This window comes from Cydia splendana, chromosome 7 (genome assembly GCF_910591565.1).
Source record: "Cydia splendana chromosome 7, ilCydSple1.2, whole genome shotgun sequence".
Lineage (NCBI taxonomy): Eukaryota > Metazoa > Arthropoda > Insecta > Lepidoptera > Tortricidae > Cydia > Cydia splendana.
In genome coordinates, this window is record NC_085966.1 from 3,838,468 (window position 1) to 3,861,842 (window position 23,375).

At 37.8% G+C, this 23,375-nt stretch overlaps 2 protein-coding genes across 4 annotated transcripts in view; one reads left to right on the forward strand and one right to left on the reverse strand.

Annotated features, from left to right (window-relative positions):
* The window catches only part of LOC134791965 (oxamate amidohydrolase proenzyme-like), a 28,734-nt gene extending 26,583 nt beyond the window's left edge, over positions 1-2,151 (reverse strand). The window contains exon 1 of the mRNA XM_063763060.1: positions 2,050-2,151. The gene's annotated coding sequence lies outside the window, so the exon portion shown is untranslated. The remainder of the gene's footprint in view (positions 1-2,049) is intronic.
* LOC134791964 (calcium-binding mitochondrial carrier protein Aralar1) lies at positions 1,391-20,648 on the forward strand. 3 transcript variants are annotated; one of them, XM_063763058.1, is made up of 14 exons: positions 1,391-1,640; positions 4,366-4,504; positions 5,018-5,194; positions 8,065-8,351; positions 8,722-8,853; positions 9,206-9,312; positions 10,908-10,998; positions 14,068-14,143; positions 15,420-15,628; positions 16,766-16,846; positions 16,988-17,200; positions 17,990-18,215; positions 19,342-19,432; positions 20,286-20,648. In XM_063763058.1, the coding sequence occupies exons 3-14, from the start codon at positions 5,065-5,067 to the stop codon at positions 20,455-20,457; spliced, it is 1,815 nt and encodes a 604-aa protein (XP_063619128.1). In that variant the 5' UTR covers positions 1,391-1,640; positions 4,366-4,504; positions 5,018-5,064; the 3' UTR covers positions 20,458-20,648. The 3 variants fall into 3 exon arrangements, with proteins under 3 accessions (XP_063619128.1, XP_063619126.1, XP_063619127.1); XM_063763056.1 differs by having other exon boundaries at positions 1,391-1,636; XM_063763057.1 differs by lacking the exon at positions 1,391-1,640 and adding an exon at positions 2,195-2,288.
* The last annotated feature ends 2,727 nt before the right edge of the window (positions 20,649-23,375 follow it).

Genomic DNA, 23,375 nt, shown 5'->3' on the forward strand with positions numbered 1-23,375 from the left:
TTATCGTTTGTCTTAATCTGTCATTATGACTTAGGTATGTGTAAAAAAAAACAGGTCAAGTGCGAGTCGGACTCGCACACGAAGGGTTCCGTATCTATAAAAACGGTCACCCATCCAAGTACTGACCCCGCCCGACGTTGCTTAACTTCGGTCAAAAATCACGTTTGTTGTATGGGAGCCCCACTTAAATCTTTATTTTATTCTGTTTTTAGTATTTGTTGTTATTGCGTCAACAGAAATACATCATCTGTGAAAATTTCAACTGTCTAGCTATCACGGTTCGTGAGATACAGCCTGGTGACAGACGGACGGACGGACGGACGGGCAGCGGATTCTTAGTAATAGGGTCCGTTTTACCCTTTGGGTACGGAACCCTAAAAAGGGATGAAACATAAATTAACTAATGAAGGCTTGAATTAAATCTTTTATGAATGAGGAGGTGAGCAAATTGAAATCGTGTTCAGCTCCATCTTTGTTTTCGTGTCATATTTAAACACTTGTTTCAGTTTCAAAGTAGTTCAATCCCTGTTACGTAGATGGCGTTAACATTCCTTAGAGTTTTCTATAAAAAAGGGAAGGTCAAAATAATCTAAAAATAATACGTTACTGTTTGTGTTAAGTACAATACGTAGTAAAGAAAATATTATGAATATGGAGCAATATAACATTGTAAACATGCGGTCATCACTCATTGGAAAAACGTTATCGATATGTTCCACAGCAACAAATATAGGTATAATTAATAGATTTTTTTATAGTTCCATTGCTTCTTATTAGTTTACTCACGTTATCCTATTAGTTTTTTTTTAAATAAGACATGAAGTTCTGATTTAGTCTCCACTGGGCAGTAAAAATAGAAAGAAAACTTTTATATTAATGCAACCGTTAATGCCAATTCGTCTATTATTATTACAACATTATTTTATACTTACATTTTATACATTATTATTTAAGTAAGTACCTATGTTAATTTCAGTAGTTTGTCACAATATGATTCAATATGATCATAATAGGTAGGTAATGTTCTAGATAGAATGGTAAGACGATTTCTAATTGTTTGATTTTTATTGTAATGCCGATGCCGGATAGTAAATAAAACAGTGGGAACACTTTCTTATAAAATCTTAATTCTTACCCGCTGAATTAATACAAATAACACTATATGTACATAGAACTTATATTTTTAATTTGTTTTGATGACTTAAAAATAATATTTTTTAATAGGACACGTCCACTACGTCATATCGACGTAAAAATATCGATAAAAAGTTGAAAACATAACATGGCAGCACGTCCCTATTTTTGTCAAAATTCCGCAAGAAATCTCTGATAACCGGTAAAATTAAAAAGTTGGTAACCGGCTAAGCTATCCGGACAAAACAAAAGGTCACGTCAAATAGTCGTTTTACAGCAAAGCCGGGCGATAGACGATCATGAGCACTGTGCGTGGATAACTTAAAATAGATTTGCCGTATTTTTAACGTGACGTGACGTCTTATCAGGGCAAACGAACTGGTAGTTTCGGGTTTAGACATTACAGTTTTTTTCTTTGCCCGAATTTCTTATAGTGACAAAAAACACTGTAATGTTTAAAACGTTGTTGGACTCTTTGATAACTCAGGCCAGCTGTCAAGAGGTGGGTAAGTTTTTGAATACATTTCCACACATTTCGTAGATTATTATAAGTGAAGATCATTATGTTAGTAAATACCGCAGTTAAGTCACGCCTACGATGCGTGAGGTGTTTGCTGTGAATTTTTGCGCTAATACGGCATCCTTGCCCTTGGGACGTCCGCCCTTGAACCTAATATCTTCACACACCTGTGTTGTGCGGCATTATGTTTCTATGTTACTCCTAACTACCGACTGCATTAGACTTAACAATCTAATGATAATGAACTTATGCAATCTACTGATATCTACGATAGGAACAACACTATTAGAGTATTAGATAATAATATTGTACATAACCTTAACAAGAGCCGTGACCTTAAATATTTAAATTTAGAACATACATTTCCATATTTTTTAAATAAATTTGTTACTCACCAGTGCTACAGATGTTAATGAATACTCGATTTTTTTAATTGTATTAAATTGGGAATACAAATCAATCCTAAACTTATGTTTGCATCTCTAGGAGTGCACCAACATACAGCTGTATTTGACTTGTGTATTATTGCTTCTATACACACAAGATAACATTACTTATCAGTTACGTCAACAACATCCAATAATTATCAGTTCAGTTCAATTTGAGTCTTCACAACAAAATGACTTCACGTCGGGTAACTGTTCATCATTTATTTATTGTGCCATTTTAAGTTAAATGAGTTATAAAAAGTTTAATATCATAGAGTTCCTTTTTCAAATTCTTTCAAACTGTTTGTTTAGTGATTGTGTTTGAGTGAAAGAAGTGTATTGGAAAATAGTTTTAAAATCTTACCGAATGAGTTCAAAATGTGTTGTGCTATTGATTGTTAATTAAAAGTTTTATTCCATTGTCATTGATAATTTATCTTAATGTCTACTGCAGATTTTTGTGTTAACGACTTCTTAATTAATTTGTCATTGCTATAAATAAAACAATCATTTAATTTATCGGTCAACTACTTGTCTGTTTTTTGCTTTTCAATTGTTTCATTCTAATAATGTTCTTATAGATGGAACTTGTTACATAACCTTAAACATGATATGAAATTCCGTCATGCGTAGGTAGGATGTGTGTGATATGATAAGATAATGGAGTTATGCTATAATACAGTTCTCACCATAACATTTGACATTAAGTCATGGAGAAATACAAGGTTGACTGATAACTCTTCAATAACATGGTTTGACTGTTGTCATGTGATAATCTGTGATGTTTTCAACCAAAAGGTACATTGTCATTTGTCGATAAGGTTGATTTCAAATTGAAGCTATATGGAAATCGCACCTTATTGACAAACGACAATAAGTACCCTTGTGGTTGAGAATGGCACATATAATTGGCTATACAGATTGGGTGATGATGTAAAGTCATTTAACAAGACGTTTTCATACCTATAGGTGAATTATGTATTTCTAATAATTATTGCTTGTAATAGATAGTTGAAGTATTTAGGATTTTGAAAGTTAAGCAGTGGAGGATTTGCAGTCTTTGCCGCCCTAGGCCTCAGGCCCTGTAGCCGCCCCTTTCTCAGCACCCATCATATTGACTACATTTTGAGTTATTTCTTGTCATCATCAGCAAATTTTTTGTCACAATTTACCGCTCCAAATATGCCCGGGCCTACTTGGCCTTAGGGCAAATCCACCACTGAAGTTATGATTTAGATTTTAAATCAGCTGTGGTAGATAGGTAGGTATAGTTTTATCAAGACTCACTTGTGTGTTGTAGAGAGAATCATTCTGTCTTTTTTTAACCGACTTCAATTTCATAGAAGAAGGAGGTTCTGTTTTTCTTCCAAAATTACTATTTCCAAAAAGGTTAAGCTTTTTATTCTACTGTTTCTTGCTAAATTCGTGTACTAGACTGTACCTTTTAATCTGTTCCTATCATTTCATTATAATCACAATCACAGTGATGTGATGGCCGAAATCTAGTTTAAACTAGAATTGTAGTGAAATTGAATGAAAGATTAGATAATGGCAATGAATGGTATTGATAAAATTATTGTGTAGGTATTCGATCCAAAACAGAGTTTTAGAAAGTTTAAGGTAAAATTCCATTATTTATTCATAAGTTTCCATTATATATACTGAAGTTATCAAACTAAAATATTCTTCTTCCTGTAAGGAATTTTACATTTCTGGGCTTTATAGATGCTATAATGATTGGCTGTATGTATGCTTGTATGCCATAGACATTTTAAATAACTAGTGTTTGATAATATCCCTATAAGGCTCACAGTCTCCTCTGTATTCCTTATTAAGTTAAATTAAATTGAAATGATTTCGATCGGAATAGAGTTGCAATTGTTTTATTTCATTCTATTTTTAAAATCAACTCTTTTCCTACACTAAGTATAGGTTCAAATTTCACTGACAAATTACGGATTAATTTCTTCCATGACGGGCCATAGGAGGAAACTCAAATTAGATAACTGAATGGTAGTAATACTACTACTACTTCGCTGGCCTAGTGACCCAAAGTGGATCTTGGCCTCTGACACTAGATTTCGTCATTTACAATTTTTTTTTTTTTTTTTTTACAATTATGTCCTGCATGCGAGTCGTTTAAGCCAACAGCTGCTTGGATGTCACACAGGTCTTTCTGGACCTCATCAATCCATCGGTACTTAGGCCTTCCGACCGGACGTCTCCCAGTTAGTCGCCCCAGATATAATTAATGGTATGTCATAATATTTTTTTCAATTCCAGGGGGCTGGTTACCTAAAAAGGGCCGACACAGACCGCCTTCATGAGATATTTCTGAAGTTCGCCACAGTAGAGAAGAATGGAGAACGCTTCATCACCAGTGAAGATTTTGTCAGGAAGTTCCTTGGATTGTTTGACGAAAGTAAGTTGATTTTTAATGGTTATTCATTTAAAATTCCGATTATTTTATTAAATGAGATTCTTGTTTTTGAATGCTTTGTGACACCTCACACTCAACTTGCCATATCTTTTATCGAATGTTAAAACAATTATATGGGTACATAGTTACAATTTCGACACATTCTTAGAACATGTGAGGTAGATTAGTTACCTACTTAAGGTATCTGTCTATCACGCAAAATAAAAGTGACAAGCTTTTAACTTTTTTTTGCTCAAGATAGCGCCCACACTCTTAACTATCCATTGGTGGACCTTATGCCGTTTGTAATAAGGTCCACCCATGGACAGTTAAAATTGTTGCTGTGAAATTGTGTTTTTACCTATTAATGTAGGTTCCATATGGATTAAACAGCTTCATAACACTGGTTGATTGTGAGTAGTGCCAATGTAACTTTTTTGGAAAAGAAGTCTCCACTGAAAAAATTGCGTTTTGCCGTGAAGATGTTGTAATTAATACTTTCTCAAACTGTTCCAGATGACTTCAACAAAGATTCAGTTGAGCTCATCGCCGGCATCGTGGACATGGACAAGAACGGGCTCATATCGTTCCCGGAGTTCCAGGCCTTCGAGGGACTTCTCTGCGTGCCCGACGCGCTGTATAAGACCGCCTTCCAGCTGTTCGATACTAACGGCAACGGACTTGTCGCTTTTGGTGAGATTTCTGTCATTTTAGAGGCATTTATTTCTTATAAACAACAACAGATGGAACAGATGGACGTCCTGTTCCAGATGTTCTAGGTGCTGAAAATCACCTTCCAGATCTTTGACACTAACGGCACCAGGCTTTGAGTTTTCTTCCATTCTACCTTACAGCAGACTTGAAATCTTTCTACAGTTTCTCCGTGAGAAATTAAATTCTGTGATATTTTAATTTATATAATTAAATAATAGCGATCATACTTGGCGAACAACGAGTATGTTTCATTACACAAAATAATTAAACTGTACGTTAAAAGTATTGTGTACAATTTTTATTCGAAGTCACATAGAGCATACAATTATTTTGCAATTCATACTTTAGCGTCCCTAGCTACGCGATTGGCCTTAATAGGTTAATGTTAGGTATCCTAGTCTTCTGTAACAGCACTGCATTGCGATCTAGATATATCTCTGAAAGTAACTAGTCTTAGCCGATTGTGCAACCTACTACACAAAAGCAAACCACTTTTGGAGCATTCCCCTGGATTAAGTACCATTTCTATCTATTAACTATTAAGCTCTTTTATTCTGAGTTAGAGTATGTCTCTTGGCTCAGTGTGCCGCTTGGCAAAGGCCTCCTCCAGCTCTTTCCATTGGGGTCTGTCGTGGGCCACTCTTCTCCATTTCGGGCCTGCTGTGAGTTTGAGTTCATCCTCCCATCTTGTTCGATTACCATTTAATAAAACTCAACTTTTTTTGCGTTAGAAAGATGTGAAAGCGCGGTAAAATTTTAAAACAAATAGTAATTAATCATACTTGAGATTATTTCATTACTATATAAGACATCAATTTCAATTTCAATAATCATTTATTTCAAATAACAAAGATTCATAATACATCGCATAAAGTTTTCGATAAAAATCCTCATGTTCAATCTTGCGGAATTAGTTCATATGCTAATAAAACAACTACCTAATGAAGAGTTTCGGTTTGCCACTGTAAAATTTGCATGCCAAGCCATGAATCTCATCGGACCGAAAATTAAATAAACCTACTTTTAAAAGCAGAATTCTGGTGGAATACGTACACATTATAAGGCTAATAAAATTATTATAATGTCCCTTTATTACCATAGCCTCGCGTCTTATATCTAAGCCATTTTGATTGTAGTTATTGTAAACCAATTTCACGCAGTCACGTACTTACTGCTTATAATATTAGTTAACATTATGTACAGAGATTTTCCTATATTTATGTGACCTTTTGAAATTGAACAGCTAATATAATGGGGTTGAATTGTAGTTCTTTTGAACCAATGTCTTTATAAACAAGTACACGTCATGGTTATGTAACTGATGACGTGATTATTATTATCGTATGGCTTTATTGAAAAAATAAAAAAAAAACGAATTTACAAAGGTTATCATTATGTGTCTGTGTATCTATAGCTTAATATCTAGGTTTGACAGCCAATCCCTGGCATCCGTAGTTATTGCATGCAGATCTTTCATGCTTCCCGGAAAACGTCTCCTGGGGCATTCTTTCACTATGTGCGCAGTTGTTTGGTCTGGCGCGCCACAGTCACAGTTTGGTGAGGGCTTGTAGCCCCATTTGTGGAGGCTGTGGTTACAGCAGCTGACGTCGGACCTTATTCTGTTGAGTGTAACCCAGATCTTACGTGGCTCATCTAGGCCGGGTGGTTCTTGTATTGGGTTGATGTCGCTGTTATTGGAAAACTGAGTTTGTGTTCTGTAGTGATGATGACGTGATGACGCTTATACTTGGATTCTTTGGATTGTACTAAAATGTGTTTCAACTTTCAAGATTTCTACACATTATTATTATTATTGGGGTGTTGTGGGCCTTTGAGTGTCGCATCGACCAGCATTGATCTATTGTGACAGCCCTTTAAAGTTCATTACTAATGCCCGTTGCATCCAGAAAGTTCCAGATTCTTTGGGCCGTAATGTTCTGTACCTCATAGGGTTGCACTACGTGTCGCCTTAGGTAGGTACTTCTTTTTGACATTCATTAGTGGTCCACAAGAACACACATTATTATGAACTAAAATAAGATTTAAATGTATCCATTAAAACCAATTTTAAAATAATTTTAAATTATACAGAAGAACTCGTAAAACAATTCGAAATTTATAAGTTTGCAATTTGGAATTTGGAAAATGAGAATGAATCCAAAATTAATTGCTGTAATCACATATTAATTTGTTTTTTTTTCAAGCTAACATTTACAGTGTAGTTCCTGACAATAATAGACTCCTATGAGTCCTATACCACGTAGTGGAAGGCGCAGCGTGGGTAGACCCCCCACAAGGTGGACTGACGACCTGGTAAAGGTCGCGGGAGTCCCCTGGATGCGGGTGGCGCAAGACCGGTCATTGTGGCACTCTTTGGGGGAGGCTTATGTCCAGCAGTGGACGTCCTCTGGCTGATATGATGATGGTGATGATGATGATGAGTCCTATGATCACGTTTCGGACGCAGTTATTCGGGGCACGACTTCATATTTCGTACAAAATTACAGGCCTAATTCAGCGGCATGTATTCTGCCGTACCGTTATACAATCTTTAGAATACAGCTACTATCAGTATTTAGGTCGTATTTCTGAGCACTTAGTAAGTACAAGGTTGGCTTGTGTCACTTACTTGCTGCGCTGGCTCACCGATCCGAAGTGGATCTTGGCCTCCGACACTAGATTTCGTCATGCGTTCCTGTCCTGTGCGGTCGGATCGGTCGGAAGCCAAGGTCACACATGTTGCTTCCGACCGGACATCTCCCAGTTGGTCGCCCCAGATAATCTCTCTTGGCCGCACGATCCTCTCCCAGTGTCCTTTAACCTGTCTTACCCATCATTTTGATTTCCAGACGAGTTCGCGGAAGTCATGCAAAAGACGGTCCTGAACAAGAAGCTCCCATTCAACATGGAGAGCACCTTCGTCCGCCTCTACTTCGGCAAGGACAAGAAACGCCTGGTCACATACCCGGAGTTCAGCCAGTTCCTTCACGACTTCCATGAGGAGTACGGAGTGGAGGCTTTCAAGAAGTGCGACAAGGATGGAAGCGGGTTTATCAGTGCGGGGGACTTTAAGGATATCATGCTGTCCGTTAAGAGTCATCTGCTGACGAAGGAGATTAAAAATAAAGTTATTAATGTAAGTAGCTTCTTTATTACTTAATGGGGAGTATTACTGTAATGTTCTGCCGCCAGAGTGCAGCACTAGCACAAACCGTACACCATAAGGTAAAACTACAAACAGTTTTTGATAAGTATTTACAGATTCTTTGTTGTAAATAAATATGACATTGATGCAGCAAGGCGGTTTTTAATTTAAGGGGTTATGGCATAAGCCGCGAATGCTTAAGACGCAGGTTCAATTCCTGCCCTGGGCACTTAGGCCTTGATCACTTTTCTTTCGTAATGACATCTTTTTTAGGGTTCCGTACCCAAAGGGGCGAGTCCGACTGGCACTTGTCCGGTTTTTTTTCCATATTTCAGTCAATAAAACTTATTTTCTATTACAGGCGACCGGCTTCCCCCAAGGCTCAAGAAAAATCAGCTTCCCCTACTACATGGCGTTCAATTCTCTGCTCAACAATATGGAACTTATCAAACGTGTGTATCTGAATGCTACCAACGGCCATCGCACACAAGAGGTGTGTATACGGTATAGGTATCTATATGGTGTCCCATGGTAGATTCCCGTATTTTTCGATCGTGTAGTCACCTAGAAACCTTTATAGTTTCGCCATATCTGTCTGTCCGATGCTTTGCTCCGTGATCGTTAGTGCTAGAAAGCTGCAATTTTGTATGGATACATTAATCATGCATGGCGACAGAACGGTAAAATAAAACTTCCAAGAATTATTTTTAGGGTTTTTTTAGGGCCCATACAAAATGTTTTTTTTTTTCGCTTTAACCCAATGTTGTGGGGTGGGGTACTCTGTACATACCTACCTTTCCTAATGCAAAAGAAAGTTCTAATTAGTTTCTGTTCTTAACTTACAGGTGACCAAGGAAGAGTTCCTCCACTCCGCTCAGATGATGAGTCAAATCACTCCTTTAGAGGTCGACATATTGTTCTTCCTGTGTGACACCATCAACCATACCAATGGGTTAGTTAAACGTAATATAATAATAAACAGACATCGTAACTTTTATAGCATTTTCGGTGCAGCGGTGGTGTTAACGGATGTGGTATAAACAATTTCAACCCTAATGATTAATTAGCGTTAATTACGTTAATATTAACCTTAACTTACCATTTCAGTTGGAATTATCTATACCAATTCCGTTAACACCACTCCACTGCACCAAAAATGCTATAAAATTTACGATGTCTGATATGTCCACATTACATACTCGTAAAATAGATACGTACATTACAAAAACATGTTTAAATTAATATAATGTGGATCCCTTTTAGATAAAAGCAGTAAACACATATATTTAAAATTCACGAGAATCGGTTGAGAAATGCGCCATATAAGTACAGCTGGACATAATGACACACGAGAGCATTTTAGCCCAAGCTGAAATGGAGACGCTTTTCACGCACTCGGTCAATTAGACATTCATGGCATTCCCAAAATTCGGAACTAAAGTTGCAAACCAGTCACTTTTCAGTGTAAAACATCGTTATTAACCCGGACCACAGAATAAATAATAGTACTACCGTGCAGAAAGGAAACTTCCTACATAATCGAAGTTTGACAGCGGTTCAAGGTCGAATCATGCTGTCCCTTTCTAATATATGGCACTATCCCTTTCGGCTATTTCGGGTTGTCAAAATTTAATTATCTTATCTGTGGTCGTGCACGCAAGTCAAGTTCAAGCCAGTCAGTCGTCAAGTTGTGTCAACCCTAATAATTGCTCGGAGCAATGCTGAGCCGAACAGAGCCGAGTTTGCCCGAAGGGAGGAGTTCCGCAGCCCTGCCCTAACTAATTTTAATGAGGCCAGTTCTCATCTAAATGAGTTATAACTTTCTTGGTTCGTACAGTCAACATAAAACGGATCGTGACGACCAAAGTTGTCAAATAAATCGGTGCACATCCTTATTTCTGCGGTCACAAAGCTGTGTTACGATATATTTGACTACTTTAGCCGTCACTTATCTATTTGATATAATCAGAAAAAAAACCACTATTCCCTAGCCTCCTAAGGCCCAAGGTCCTACCTATAGTACCTCTTCAGTTCGATGAAATTTAAATCCTATTCAATTGGAACAGAGTCACTTTTGCTTTGTTTCGTTAAATTTTCCAATAACGCAAAATCAACTCTTATTCCCTACACTATAGGTTCAGATTTCAATGGCAAATTTTGGATTTTTCTTTTGTATGGTTGGGCCATAGACTAGGAATCCTCTAGACCGAGTTTAGACCAATTATTTCATGCAACCGATGATGCCAAAAATGCGGGGGTGCGCGGGACGAGGTGAGCAAAGTCCCGTGCCGTGATTGGTCCGTTCAAAGACACGGACGTCACACAAAGACACTTTCGACTCGAACATGGAGTAAAATTACCGTATGCGTGGCAGAGGGGGTAGCGCGACTATGCTCAGTCTGGAGGATGTTTTGTCTATGGTTGGGCCTTAGAAGGCTAGGGAATGAGATGGCCTATAACTTCGCCTGTGGGGAATACCATGCTTTCTGAGCAAGTGTGATAAAATAGTAATTCTATACACAACTAACCAAAATGTTTCTTTTCCAGACGAATCGTGTACAACGATCTAAACTCGATAACCCCCGAGCAATACTTCAAACAAGTGACCCGACGAGTCGCCGAAATAAAAGCCGTGTCCGTAAGTATCTCTCTCTCGCAACAAGCTATCCTCCTCTAACGCAGCAACGGACCAATGTATGTGTAGTGGAATATAGGCCTTAGGGTTCATCCAGAAATCATGTGATACTATGGGGTAGGGGTAAAAATATCATGTGTAATTTTTCGTTCATGGCGCGAAATGAAAAATGAAGGAAAATTATTTTACTAATAAAAATCACCAAATGGGTCAATCTAACAAACGCCCTATAATTAATGCCCAATGGCTGGCGGATATAATAACAACAAAAAAAGTTGATCCAACCCAAATATTACCAAGGGGGATCAAAAAAGGCAAAATTTGATCACAACCTTCAAACATTCAAAAAAGAGCACCGGCAACGCATTTGCAACTTCTCTGGTATTGCAGGTCTCCATGGGCTACGGTAATTGCTTACCATCAAGCGATTCGTCTGCTGGTTTGCCTCCTATAGCATAAAAAAACATGATTTCTTGATGAGACCTTATGTGTATAGTTATAAGGTTGGGATTTGGGAACATCACTAACTCTAGCTGTTTTTTAATCGCGTACAAAGGAGGAGGTAACTATGATGAGACCTAGATATATAGATCTTGTGGACAGAATGCTGGTAAGTCAGGTTGTTGAAGCTACGATGTTTCTTTTGTACTTCCGAGTAGTTTTACAGAACTGTGCCCCCCTAAAGCCCACTGTCCTACTCATAGTAAGCCCACTGTCCTACTCATAGTAAGCCCACTGTCCTACTCATAGTAAGCCCACTGTCCTACTCATAGTAAGCCCACTGTCCTACTCATAGTAAGCCCACTGTCCTACTCATAGTAAGCCCACTGTCCTACTCATAGTAAGCCCACTGTCCTACTCATAGTAAGCCCACTGTACTACTCATAGTAAGCCCACTGTCCTACTCATAGTACTTATTTGAGTTAAGAAATTGTTTAAAGATATATGGAGTGTCAGTTCTGTAGAACTATAGCTTTACAGCTTAACTGAGACGGTTTGTGGGAAAGTTGGTTAATATACCTTTGGGTAGTTTTACAGAACTGTGTCCTATAACCCACTGTCCTACTCATAGTACTAATTACTTGAGTCAAGAAACACTTGAAAGATTTATAGTTCTGTAGAACTACAGGTTTACTGCTTAACTGAGACGGTTTGTGGGAAAATTGGTTAATGTACCTTTGGGTAGTTTTACAGACCTGTGTCCTAAAGCCCACTGTCCTACTCATAGTACTAATTACTTGAGTCAAGAAACACTTGAAAGATTTATAGTTCTGTAGAACTACAGGTTTACTGCTTAACTGAGACGGTTTGTGGGAAAATTGGTTAATGTACCTTTGGGTAGTTTTACAGACCTGTGTCCTAAAGCCCACTGTCCTACTCATAGTACTAATTACTTGAGTCAAGAAACACTTGAAAGATTTATAGAGTTCTGTAGAACTACAGGTTTACTGCTTAACTGAGACGGTTTGTGGGAAAATTGGTTAATGTACCTTTGGGTAGTTTTACAGACCTGTGTCCTAAAGCCCACTGTCCTACTCATAGTACTAATTACTTGAGTCAAGAAACACTTGAAAGATTTATAGAGTTCTGTAGAACTACAGGTTTACTGCTTAACTGAGACGGTTTGTGAGAAAGTTGGTTAACCCTTTGACCGACATGGCGTTTAAGTAGACGGTAGACGAGGCGTTCAAAAGGCATGGGCTAAAGAGCGGTGAAGTTTCAGTATGACGAACCGTCGAAGTTAATTAGTAGGAACATTCTTTCTCTTTCTATCTCTGAGGTTTATCTAAAGGGAAATTTGGACTGTGTTCTTTGGCTTTACAAAATTAAATGCTAAATTATAGGTAATAATTAGTTTTCGCACTGTCTTAAGCTAATTAATACACTACATGACCTATATACAGGGTGATTCAGGAGACGTGAGCAGGACTAGTACTGCGCATTTCGTAGATTATAAGCAACACTTTCGTATCAGTATTAGTGAGGTTAACGTTAATTTTCTAGTCACGTTGAAAAAAAAAGTTATTAATTTATTTACGACATGCGTGGTCACCCTAAAATTAGAATACTAAACTACCGATATTCTGTGTCAAATTGAATGTCACCACTGTCATCGCGGTCTGGTTACTTTTGAAAACTCGTATCTCACTCAAGTTTGACAGTTTATTTTATTCGTAATCAAAAATAAAAGAGGTTTTATGCTTATTAATTAGGTCTTGTAGGGTGACCATGATTGTAGAGGATTAAATTTCCCCTCACCAAAAAGTTAAAAAATAGGAAAAAGTGTGGTTGTTTCCCCTAAATACGACGGTGATCGATCAATTATCAGTTACTGAGTGTGCAGGATTAGTCCTGCTCACGTCTCCTGAATCACCCTGTATAATAAAAATTTGTTAAAATTTCCCCTTTTTTATTTTTCAGCACATCAAGAATAAGTGATGTTATGCATGAATTAGCTTTAGTTAAAATCTCACTCTTTCTTCCTTTCAATTTAACTATATCTTAATTAAGTACATTAAGCTAGTTTCAGAGTTTTTGTAAGCTTGATTACGTACATGTTCAGACACCTTTGTAAATTTTAAAACATGTTACATCATAACACAACCGTTTTTATTTTTACCAATAGAGGGAGGCGTTTTGAATCCAGAGCTTTTTAAAAGATTCCTTGTAATCCTGAGTGTAGCGAGGGATTTTAGCGAACCTTGAGCGGTGTGAAGAATTCAAGTGCCTCTCTGAGTTAATAAAAATATGGCTACCGTTTAACACACTGTTTTTCATTTTTCATACACGGTAAATATGCTTGTAACATAAAGAAATCATTGTTAAATATTCATTATCACCTACCAATAAAATAAGACAGTTCCATTGAGCTCGAACACCTTATACGAATAAATAATTTGCTTGTGACTCGACAAAAACATTGTTAAATACATATGTTTACCTATCAATATGCCATTTGTTCCTCAATATCACAACATCTTATTCATACCGTATAAAATTTTCATTTATTTATAACTATTATTCGTAACTATACGTGAGAGCTGGGTTTATATGCATGTCTGCTTGTTACAGAGCCCCGCAGACAGAAGTTTCTTCATCCAAGTGTTGGAACAGACCTACCGTTTCACGCTGGGTTCTATCGCCGGCGGTAAGTGGAATAACTTCTTCTCTTATCCTCTGAAATAGGGTTTTTTTATATGTAAAGAGTTGACAGTGGTACGTTTGATCTTGTGGCCGAATAGCGCTGTAATTCCAATTAGAACACAAGATGGAAATTAACGTTCAATCTAATTTCAATTGTTTAAATAAATAGTTAGAAATTGAATCTTGTTAAATAATCCAGTAACTTTGTCGAATTTTGTAACCTGGCTCTTTTGCGTCAAATCCGGTAGTTCTGATTTTTTGCAGACTTGTTTATGATGTTGGCCCAATGAATAATACAAGTTTGTGACTTCGAGCGCCGAACGCAACTTTATCAACCCTGTTTGGGGGGGGGGGGGGGGGGGGGGGTACGATCTTGTGGTTACCGGGCCAAATCAGCTTTGATTGACCTTAGAAACAATTGTGCCAACCGGCATCGCCTGAGACAAAAGTGTATACTCACTGCACTTACTTAGCCTACGAATACAAGTTCGAAAAAATTATACATTTTGAAAGGCTTTATCTCGGAAAATATTAGATGTACAGAGACAATTCTAGTGTCTTATTGTAGAAAATTTTGTCTACTTTAAAAACGCCCTAGGAAGTTACTATCAAAAACTATTACTTTAGGGTTATAATCGCCCAAATCTAAAAAAAATGCGGTTTATTCGATTTTTGATAAAGTTGCGTTCGGCGCTCGAGGTCACAAACTTGGATTATTCATTGGGCCAACATCATAAACAAGTCTGCAAAAAATCAGAACTACCGGATTTGACGCAAACGCAAAATGTATAATTTTACTGTATTAAAAGTACTAAGCAATACTTTGTTATGTAGTACAAAATCAGTCGAAAGTCTGAAAGGGACTCGGAAACAGTGGTAGCACCCCTAGAGACTTTTGTTCAGGACTTTGAAATCTATAACATATCAAAATCTCAAGATATTTAACTGAAACCACATTTTCCATACTTTAGGTCCGGGGTCCTTTGATTATTGATGGAAATGTCTTTTAAATAAGAGGACTTTAGAAGACTATAAGAATATTAATTTTATGATAATGTCTTAACCCTCTGATTGATTCCGCTTTTACCAGCATTTGAAGAATCAATGGTTGCCGTAAAAAGTTCGGTTTCCAAACCGGGTTTTACTTATGTCATTTTGCGGTTAAAAAATAGACATTGCGAGAACCCAGGGTTCCCCAGCGGTTCGCTTCGTCAGCGAATCGTTAAACATGTCGAGATAAAAATGTAGACGTTTAATGGAATTTAACCTTTTCTTTCTAGCGGTGGGTGCTTCAGCCGTATACCCCATCGACTTAGTAAAAACTCGCATGCAGAACCAACGTACCGGCTCCTTCATCGGTGAAGTGGCCTACCGCAATTCCTTTGACTGCTTCAAGAAGGTCATTCGGCATGAGGGCATATTCGGCCTTTATAGAGGACTCGTGCCCCAACTCATTGGTGTGGCTCCTGAGAAGGCCATTAAGCTGACGGTGAGTTATATATAATGTGCTTCAGGAAGGATATTCGGCATGAGGGCATATTCGGTCTTTAGAAAGAAGAAAGAAAATATTTTTTTCTCAAAAATGGACGGCAAAGTCGACTTTGCCGTTTAAAAAATAGGTCGCGAAGCGCGTAGTTTATGGTCAGTCAAAAATTAAAAAGTTAAAAACATTGCAGCCTCGATTTTGGGACTGCAATGTTGCATACAAATTCCATTATTTGTCGAGTTCCAAACTTTTTAAAAGTTGAAATGGCCATATCAAATGAAGGCACAGGCTCATTAAACAGCCAAACAGATAATTAGTACCGCGACTATTTAGCTGTCTCAAATAGGTTGACGTATTTTCGGCAGAAAAATACACTTCTATTTTTTTATTAAAAAAATAAAAAGGCGGCAAAGCTAATTTTTTCAATTTCTACTTTTTTCTGTGAAAATATATACGTAAGAACGTTGCTTTTGTAAAATATTCCTATTATATTTATATTTCTTGCACCATTTTTGAGAAAAGCACTATATATGACTCGGCTGGAAGGCTACTTGCTGGCTTCGGATTCAATTAAACGGACTCCCAAGGTCGTCCGTTTAAAACGAATCCTCAGCCTGCAAGTAGCTACTTCCGAGCCTCGACAATAATGTACTATATTCAGGACGCTTACAGTATTGCTTAAAACTAATACAACACTTTTATAAGTAAAAACATAAACGTCACTGAATAGGTCTCCCCTCAGCTTGGTGACAATTTACCTTTCAGGTATCTTGACGCTGGTCTTCCGTGGAGACCTGTCCAAGCGATCGCGTCAGCACGTAAACTTAACTAATATTGGTTAAACTAAATTGAGATCAGAACAAAAATCACAAATAAATATTACTTCAATTTGACCTTATATATAGAGGATTTATAGAGGTCTCGTGCCCCAACTAATCGGTGTGGCGCCTGAGAAGGCCATTAAGCTGACGGTGAGTTTTTATAATGTGCTTCAAGAAGGTCATTCGGCATGAGGGCATATTCGACCTTTATAGAGGACTTGTGTCCCAACTAATCGTTGTGGCGCCTGAGAAGGCCATTAAGCCATCTTAAATATTGTACTAAATATAATTTTCTACATAAATATTGTATATGTTTCAGGTAAACGACTTGGTTCGTGATAAGTTAATGGACAAGAATGGAAATCTTAGCATTTACGCTGAAATCTTTGCTGGTGCTTGTGTAAGTATAAAAGTCGGGGAATGCTTACTTAGTCCAACGAGTAATAACTTCGCCTGAGACGGGGATTTCTTTGATTTTTCCTTTATTTTTTTATTTAATAGTGCAGCTGAATATAAAATAATAAATAATTATCTCTTCCAGGCTGGCGGTTCCCAAGTAGTATTCACAAATCCACTCGAAATCGTGAAGATCCGTCTTCAAGTGGCCGGCGAGATCGCGGGCGGACAGAAAGTTCGTGCCTGGGCCGTGGTCAAAGAACTGGGCCTATTTGGTCTATATAAAGGCGCTAGGGCTTGCCTACTCAGAGATATGCCTTTCAGCGCGATATACTTCCCTTCTTATGCTCATGTTAAGGTATGTTTCTTTATTAATTCTTATTTTATAAAAGTAAAGGTATGTTATAAATTGGATAGAAAGTCCGGGCCTGGGTCAATAAACTGGGTCTATTTGGTCTATATAAAGGCGCTAGGGCTTGCCTACTCAGAGATATGCCTTTCAGCGCGATATACTTCCCTTCCTATGCTCATGTTAAGGTACCGTAAAAATTTACAACTTTGCCTTTTCTACATAGCTTTCACAGTTCAGAAAAAGCGAAATAACTCAAAGTAGTTACAGATACACTTTATTTTTAATCTGTGGTTTATAGCTAATCATATTGTTGGAAGCACTGTCCTATTAATTGACGCGTATAACTTCAGTCACGTGTTAGCCGATTGTGAGTGCCGATGTGTTTTTTTGTGGGCCAAAGAGGATCTAAAAACTTCGATGGTATCTCAGTAGAAAAGTTCTACATGTATTTAATCTTAACGGTTCTCTAAATCATTGCCGAAAATGGAATCTGTCGATATCTCTAGTAAATATCTCGCTGAACCTTGAATAATTAATAAAGTTATCGCTAGTCTGTATCTTAAGGTATTTAAATAAAAGTAAACAAATAATTTGTATATTTTCGGGTAGATTAACCAACCAAATACAAAACCGCCTGGATCTGTCACTGAACGACCTGACTTTAACCTATATTATTTGATCATGTAATGTTTTCATCTACCCTCAACTGGCTTAAGGAGCCATTTGAGGGTAGATTTTGTTTACTTTTATTTAAATACCTAAAGATACAGAGCATAAAACTATCCCATTTTCCAGGCGAAATTCGCCGATGAGAACGGCTACAACCACCCCCTCACCCTCCTCGCGGCCGGCGCCATCGCCGGCGTGCCCGCCGCCTCCCTCGTCACCCCCGCCGACGTCATCAAGACACGGCTTCAAGTCGTCGCGAGAACGGGGCAGACTACTTATACTGGTGTGCTGGATGCAACAAGGAAGATATATGCTGAGGAAGGATTTAGGGCTTTCTGGAAGGGATCAGTTGGTGAGTAGTCTAGCGGTAAAGTGATTTCTAATGCGGAGGGCGTCACCCCCGCCGACGTCATCAAGACACGGCTGCAGGTCGTCGCGAGAACGGGACAGACTACTTATACTGGTGTGCTGGTTGCCAGGATGCCACAAGGAAGATATATGCTGAGGAAGGATTCAGGGCTTTCTGGAAGGGATCAGTTGGTGAGTAGTTTAGTGATAAAGTTATCTCTAATGCGGAGGTCGCCACCCTTGCCGACGTCATCAAAACACAGCTGCAGGTCGTGGCCAGGACGGGACAGACCACGTAGGATGCCACAAGGAAGATATATGCTGAGGAAGGGCTTAGGGCTTTCTGGAAGGGATCAGTTGGTGAGTAGTCTAGTGATAAAGTGATATCTAAATCGGAGCTTGTCATACCCGCCGACGTCATCAAGACGAGGCTGCAAGTCGTCGCCAGGACGGGACATACTACTTATACGGGAGTGTTGGATGCCACAATGATGGAGGGCTGATGAGGAAGGATGGAGGGCTTTTTGGAAAGGATCTGTCGGTAAGTTGGTCTAACGGTAAAGTGATCTTTGAAGCGGAGCTTGTCACACCCGCTGACGTCATCAAAACGAGGCTGCAAGTCGTGGCACGGACGGGACGGCCGACGGAGTGGCAGCTGACTTTCACGAGGCTTTATTTATACTTATACTCAGGGCACACTGAAAATTCCTGGACTGGCCACTTAGAAAAAATAAGTCGTCTCATATATCAGAATCCAGAAACTTTCAGTATGGCCCACGTAATGAATCATCAGAAATTTATAGGATCACAGTTCGAGCATAAGTTCCCCTAACAACTTAACTTGGTCATTTAGAACTTGGATCTGTTGCTCTTTTATTGAAAAGCGTGTCAACCAGTAATGTTGCTGTATTCAACCGCGATGGCAAGGACGATTGCATTCTTACAACTCAAATGGCGCCTTAAGGATGACTCGCGTTAGACCGGGCCGGAGCTTCCGGGGCATCGTTTTCTATGGAAAGCATTACATGATCGCCTGTCATGTCATAGAAAAGTAAGCCCCGGAAGCTCCGGATAAGGACCGGTCTAACGTGAGTCATCCTTTAAATGAAACTATTTTAACTTGTTTTCAGCTCGTGTGTTCCGGTCATCGCCACAGTTCGGTGTGACGCTCGTGACGTATGAAATACTACAGCGTCTGTTCTACGTGGACTTCGGAGGATCGTAAGTAGCTTCTCATTTTGAAAATATGAATATAATATGTATTACCTATTTCTTGTTTTATGTACATACTCGTATATACATAGAAGTGGAGAGCTACCTATAAGAAAAAATCGTATGTGGAGTCACGATCCTCAGCAGTGAGCAGTGAGGGACCGACTTAGAAGAGAAGAGATGTACATATATTATGTAGCTGAATACTTCTGTAAAATAGTAGTTGCAAAATATTTCTAAAAGCACTTGCTTAGCTATTATTTCTTTCTCGTCTACATTTTATTTTAGAAGATTGACAACTGTGGCTTATTATATTTGGTAACCAACGCGTTAAAAGTTATTTGACTTTCTAGTTACAACCAAATTAAACATACTTGATATCATTATCGTCAATGGATCTGGTGATATACATGTATATTCGATTGTTTTTAGGGTTCCGTACCTCAAAAGGAAAAAACGGAACGGAACGGATCAGTCGTGCGTCTGTCTGTCTGTCCGTCTGTCACAGCCTATTTTCTCGGAAACTACTGGGCCAATTAAGTTGAAATTTGGTACACATATGTAAATTAGTGACCGAAAGATGGACAGGTTATTTTATAATTTTAAAATACGAACGGGTCGAAGTTATTTAAGAAAATAGCCAAAAAATGACCATCCCCCCCCCTTTATCTCCGAAACTACTGGGTCTAAAATTTTCAAAAAAATACACAAAATAGTTCTTTACCTATAGATGACAGGAAAACCTATTAGAAATGTGCAGTCAAGCGTGAGTCGGACTTATGTACGGAACCTTAGAAACGCGAGTCCGACTCGCACTTGGCCGGTTTTTTTTTTAATTATTAAATTCATAATTATTTTCCAGCCGACCAACGGGCTCCGAGCTAACCGTATCCACTCCCATCGAGGAAACCGTGAAGAAGCCACACCACATCGGAGGATACCAGGTCGCGATACCAGTCCTCACCGGTCTCGAGACCAAGTTCGGGATCTCGTTGCCGAGGTTCTCCTTCCCTAAGAACGCTCCCGCACAGTAAGCTAGAGAATCTACAGATTAAGAACAGAAAAATGGGTATGTTTTGTATAGTAAGAATTTTTAAGATGTGCGAATGGTAGGGTGACTGCTATTTATTGGCCATTACATAGTAATTGGCCACTCCTAACATATCAGAAAGAAACAAGCCAATGGAAGTCATATTGTTAAGAGTGGCCAATTATTATGTAGTGGCCAATAAGTATAGCAGTCAACCTACAAAGAGCTCTTAAACTTTCGGACACCTTGAAAAATTCCAACTACCTGTATAAAGGATGATTTTCGCCTCTGGACAAACTACAGTTGAATTTACGCTAAAAGAAGCGGTCACAAACTTAAAAATGTTCTGGTGACTAATTTAAAGGGCAAATGAACCACCACCACCAGTGACCAGTACCAATACCAGTGAGTATTTATACTAATTAGGGTAGATCGTTAATTACTGGCCACAGGCTAAAAACTGGCCACCCTAAATTAAAAATGATTTATATTCATCTATAAACAGAATTCATTTTAGTATAAGGTTTCAATAATTGGCCACCCTTGATTAACTAGCCACTTTATACTAAAATGAATTTTGTTTATAGGTGAATAGAATTCATTTTTAGTATAAGGTGGCCAGTAATTGACGAATTACCCTACACACAATAAAACGAGTAATTTTCTACGAAATTTTCCTTATAAATTGACCCGTTTTCTTTGACTATTATCGAGAGATATCATATGTTTCAATTTTTTATCTGTTGTATAGGTATATATCTTAAAAAGCTTATTTATTTGTAAAGTAACTAAGAATGGGGAGACACATATTTATATTATACTTACTAACATTAGTCCCAACGGTTCTACTCGTACTTTATCAAAACCAGTGAAACGTTTAAATACGCGTACTTAAAATAATATGTAAAAGCTTTTAGCATTTGAAAAGCTGAGTAGGTACACTTACCTACTGTAAAAATACTTTTCACCACACCAGCTCGGAAAGGCTTACTTTGCACTTTAAAAACTGATAGCAAAGTTGCATTTTATTCACATGTGAGACAAAGTAATCAAATGCAAATTTTGAGTTGGTTTCTTATGTTTGCTGGTAGAAATGACTTTTAAATGATGATTTTGGAAGACAAATTTTTAATTACATTCATTTGGATTTGATTTAGTTTGATTTTGTTTGATATTTTACATTTAATATTTGCTTCAGGTTGGTGTGGTGAAAAATTTCGTGTTTCACTCGGGGGCAAATTTTGTTTAACCCTCGTGCTTTGAAACCCTCGCAACGCTCAAGATTCCATTTTTCGAACCACTCGCTATGCTCGTGGTTCAATTTTGGAATCTTTCGCTTGCTCGGGTATCAATATTAACACGAGCAGTTAAACAACAACTTTGCCCCCTTGTAAAACAAATAACTATTGTAGTCTACAATTTTTCTTCAAGACGAAATTTTTTGAATGATATTCACGTGCAATGCTGCCGCGCTAAGCATTGAAGTCTCTTTCAATTGTAGAACATATCGTATAAGTACAAGGTATACAATTGAATGACTTTACAAAATGAGTTACTGCTTTTATGCTTAGCGCGGCAGTATGTATGAAGTGCGATTTTACTTCTTATTATGGGATCATCCATTAATTAATTACGTCACACGAAGTTCTAGGTTCTTTGACCCCTCCCCCCCTCCTTGTCACACTTGGTCACATTTTGCAAATCCCTCCCCACCTGGTGTGACGTCACATTTTAGGCAATTTTGTTTTCAACGAAATCGGTAATAGTAACTCGGCATTATTTTTTTTAATGAATAAATATTTTTGGTAAAAGTAATATTAGTAATTTTATAACACAAAACCAATTAGGAACGAAAATTACTTCCAAAAACTCATTATTTAACTGTACAGCGAATAAAAAAATATAAATTAATTTTCGGTTACTGATGAAGTTAAAGTGACGTCACAATGTTTGTGACTCCCCCCTCCCCCATGTCACAACATGTCACATTTTCTTGACCCCTCCCTCCCCCTAAACGTGTGACGTAATTAATAGATGACCCCTATTCATAGTGGACTCGGCTTTATGCAATGATACTGCCAAAACTACATTTATTTACTATTTTAACTCCCTCTTTCCTACTACGCGACAAATGCTTCCATATCTCATCACCAGAACATATAGAAATAGTACATTACGATACAAGTGCGAAAAATAGGAAAAAAAAAGTCCTATTTATCGCCCCTCACTGCGGATTACCTTTTCGCGCGCGTGAATTACGTTTTACAGAACATATGGCCCTTTAAATTTTCGACATAGGCACGTATTGTGCTAATTACCGCACTAGGGCGGCAAAGTAGGACCATATGTACTGTAAATACATAACATGATGATTAAAATGAACACAAGAGCGTTCGCAATTAGCATTTTTGATCAAACAAAGTCCTATTTTAGATTATATTTTATAGTTGTAAGTAAATATCGAAACGAAGTCAGGAATACTGATATTCTTTTTTTATGATTATTAAATCAAGTGAAGTTAATTATGAATATAATTCAATGTGAACTTTTGATATTGAGATTGTACAGAGATTCGGAAAAGACATGTTATCGCTTACATTTAATTTAGCATTTTCAAAGAAAATGCATACTGTATATGTATAACATGCGAATAGGTAGACATTTATATACATACGGGGTGACATTTCATATGTGATAAGAAATTTTTGGCGCAATTTTTTTTGGGAATAATAAATGCCTATTTCCAAGCGACCTTTCGTTACTTTAACCAGACTTTTACGGTGTGAAATGAGTATGAAAGACACATTTCTGATAAATATGGAGTATAGACTCTACTTAGTAGAGTGAAGAGTCATGTGTTTATATATTCCATGTTAAATCATGAAAAAAATCAAGAAACACCGATTTTAGTATGTGTTATTC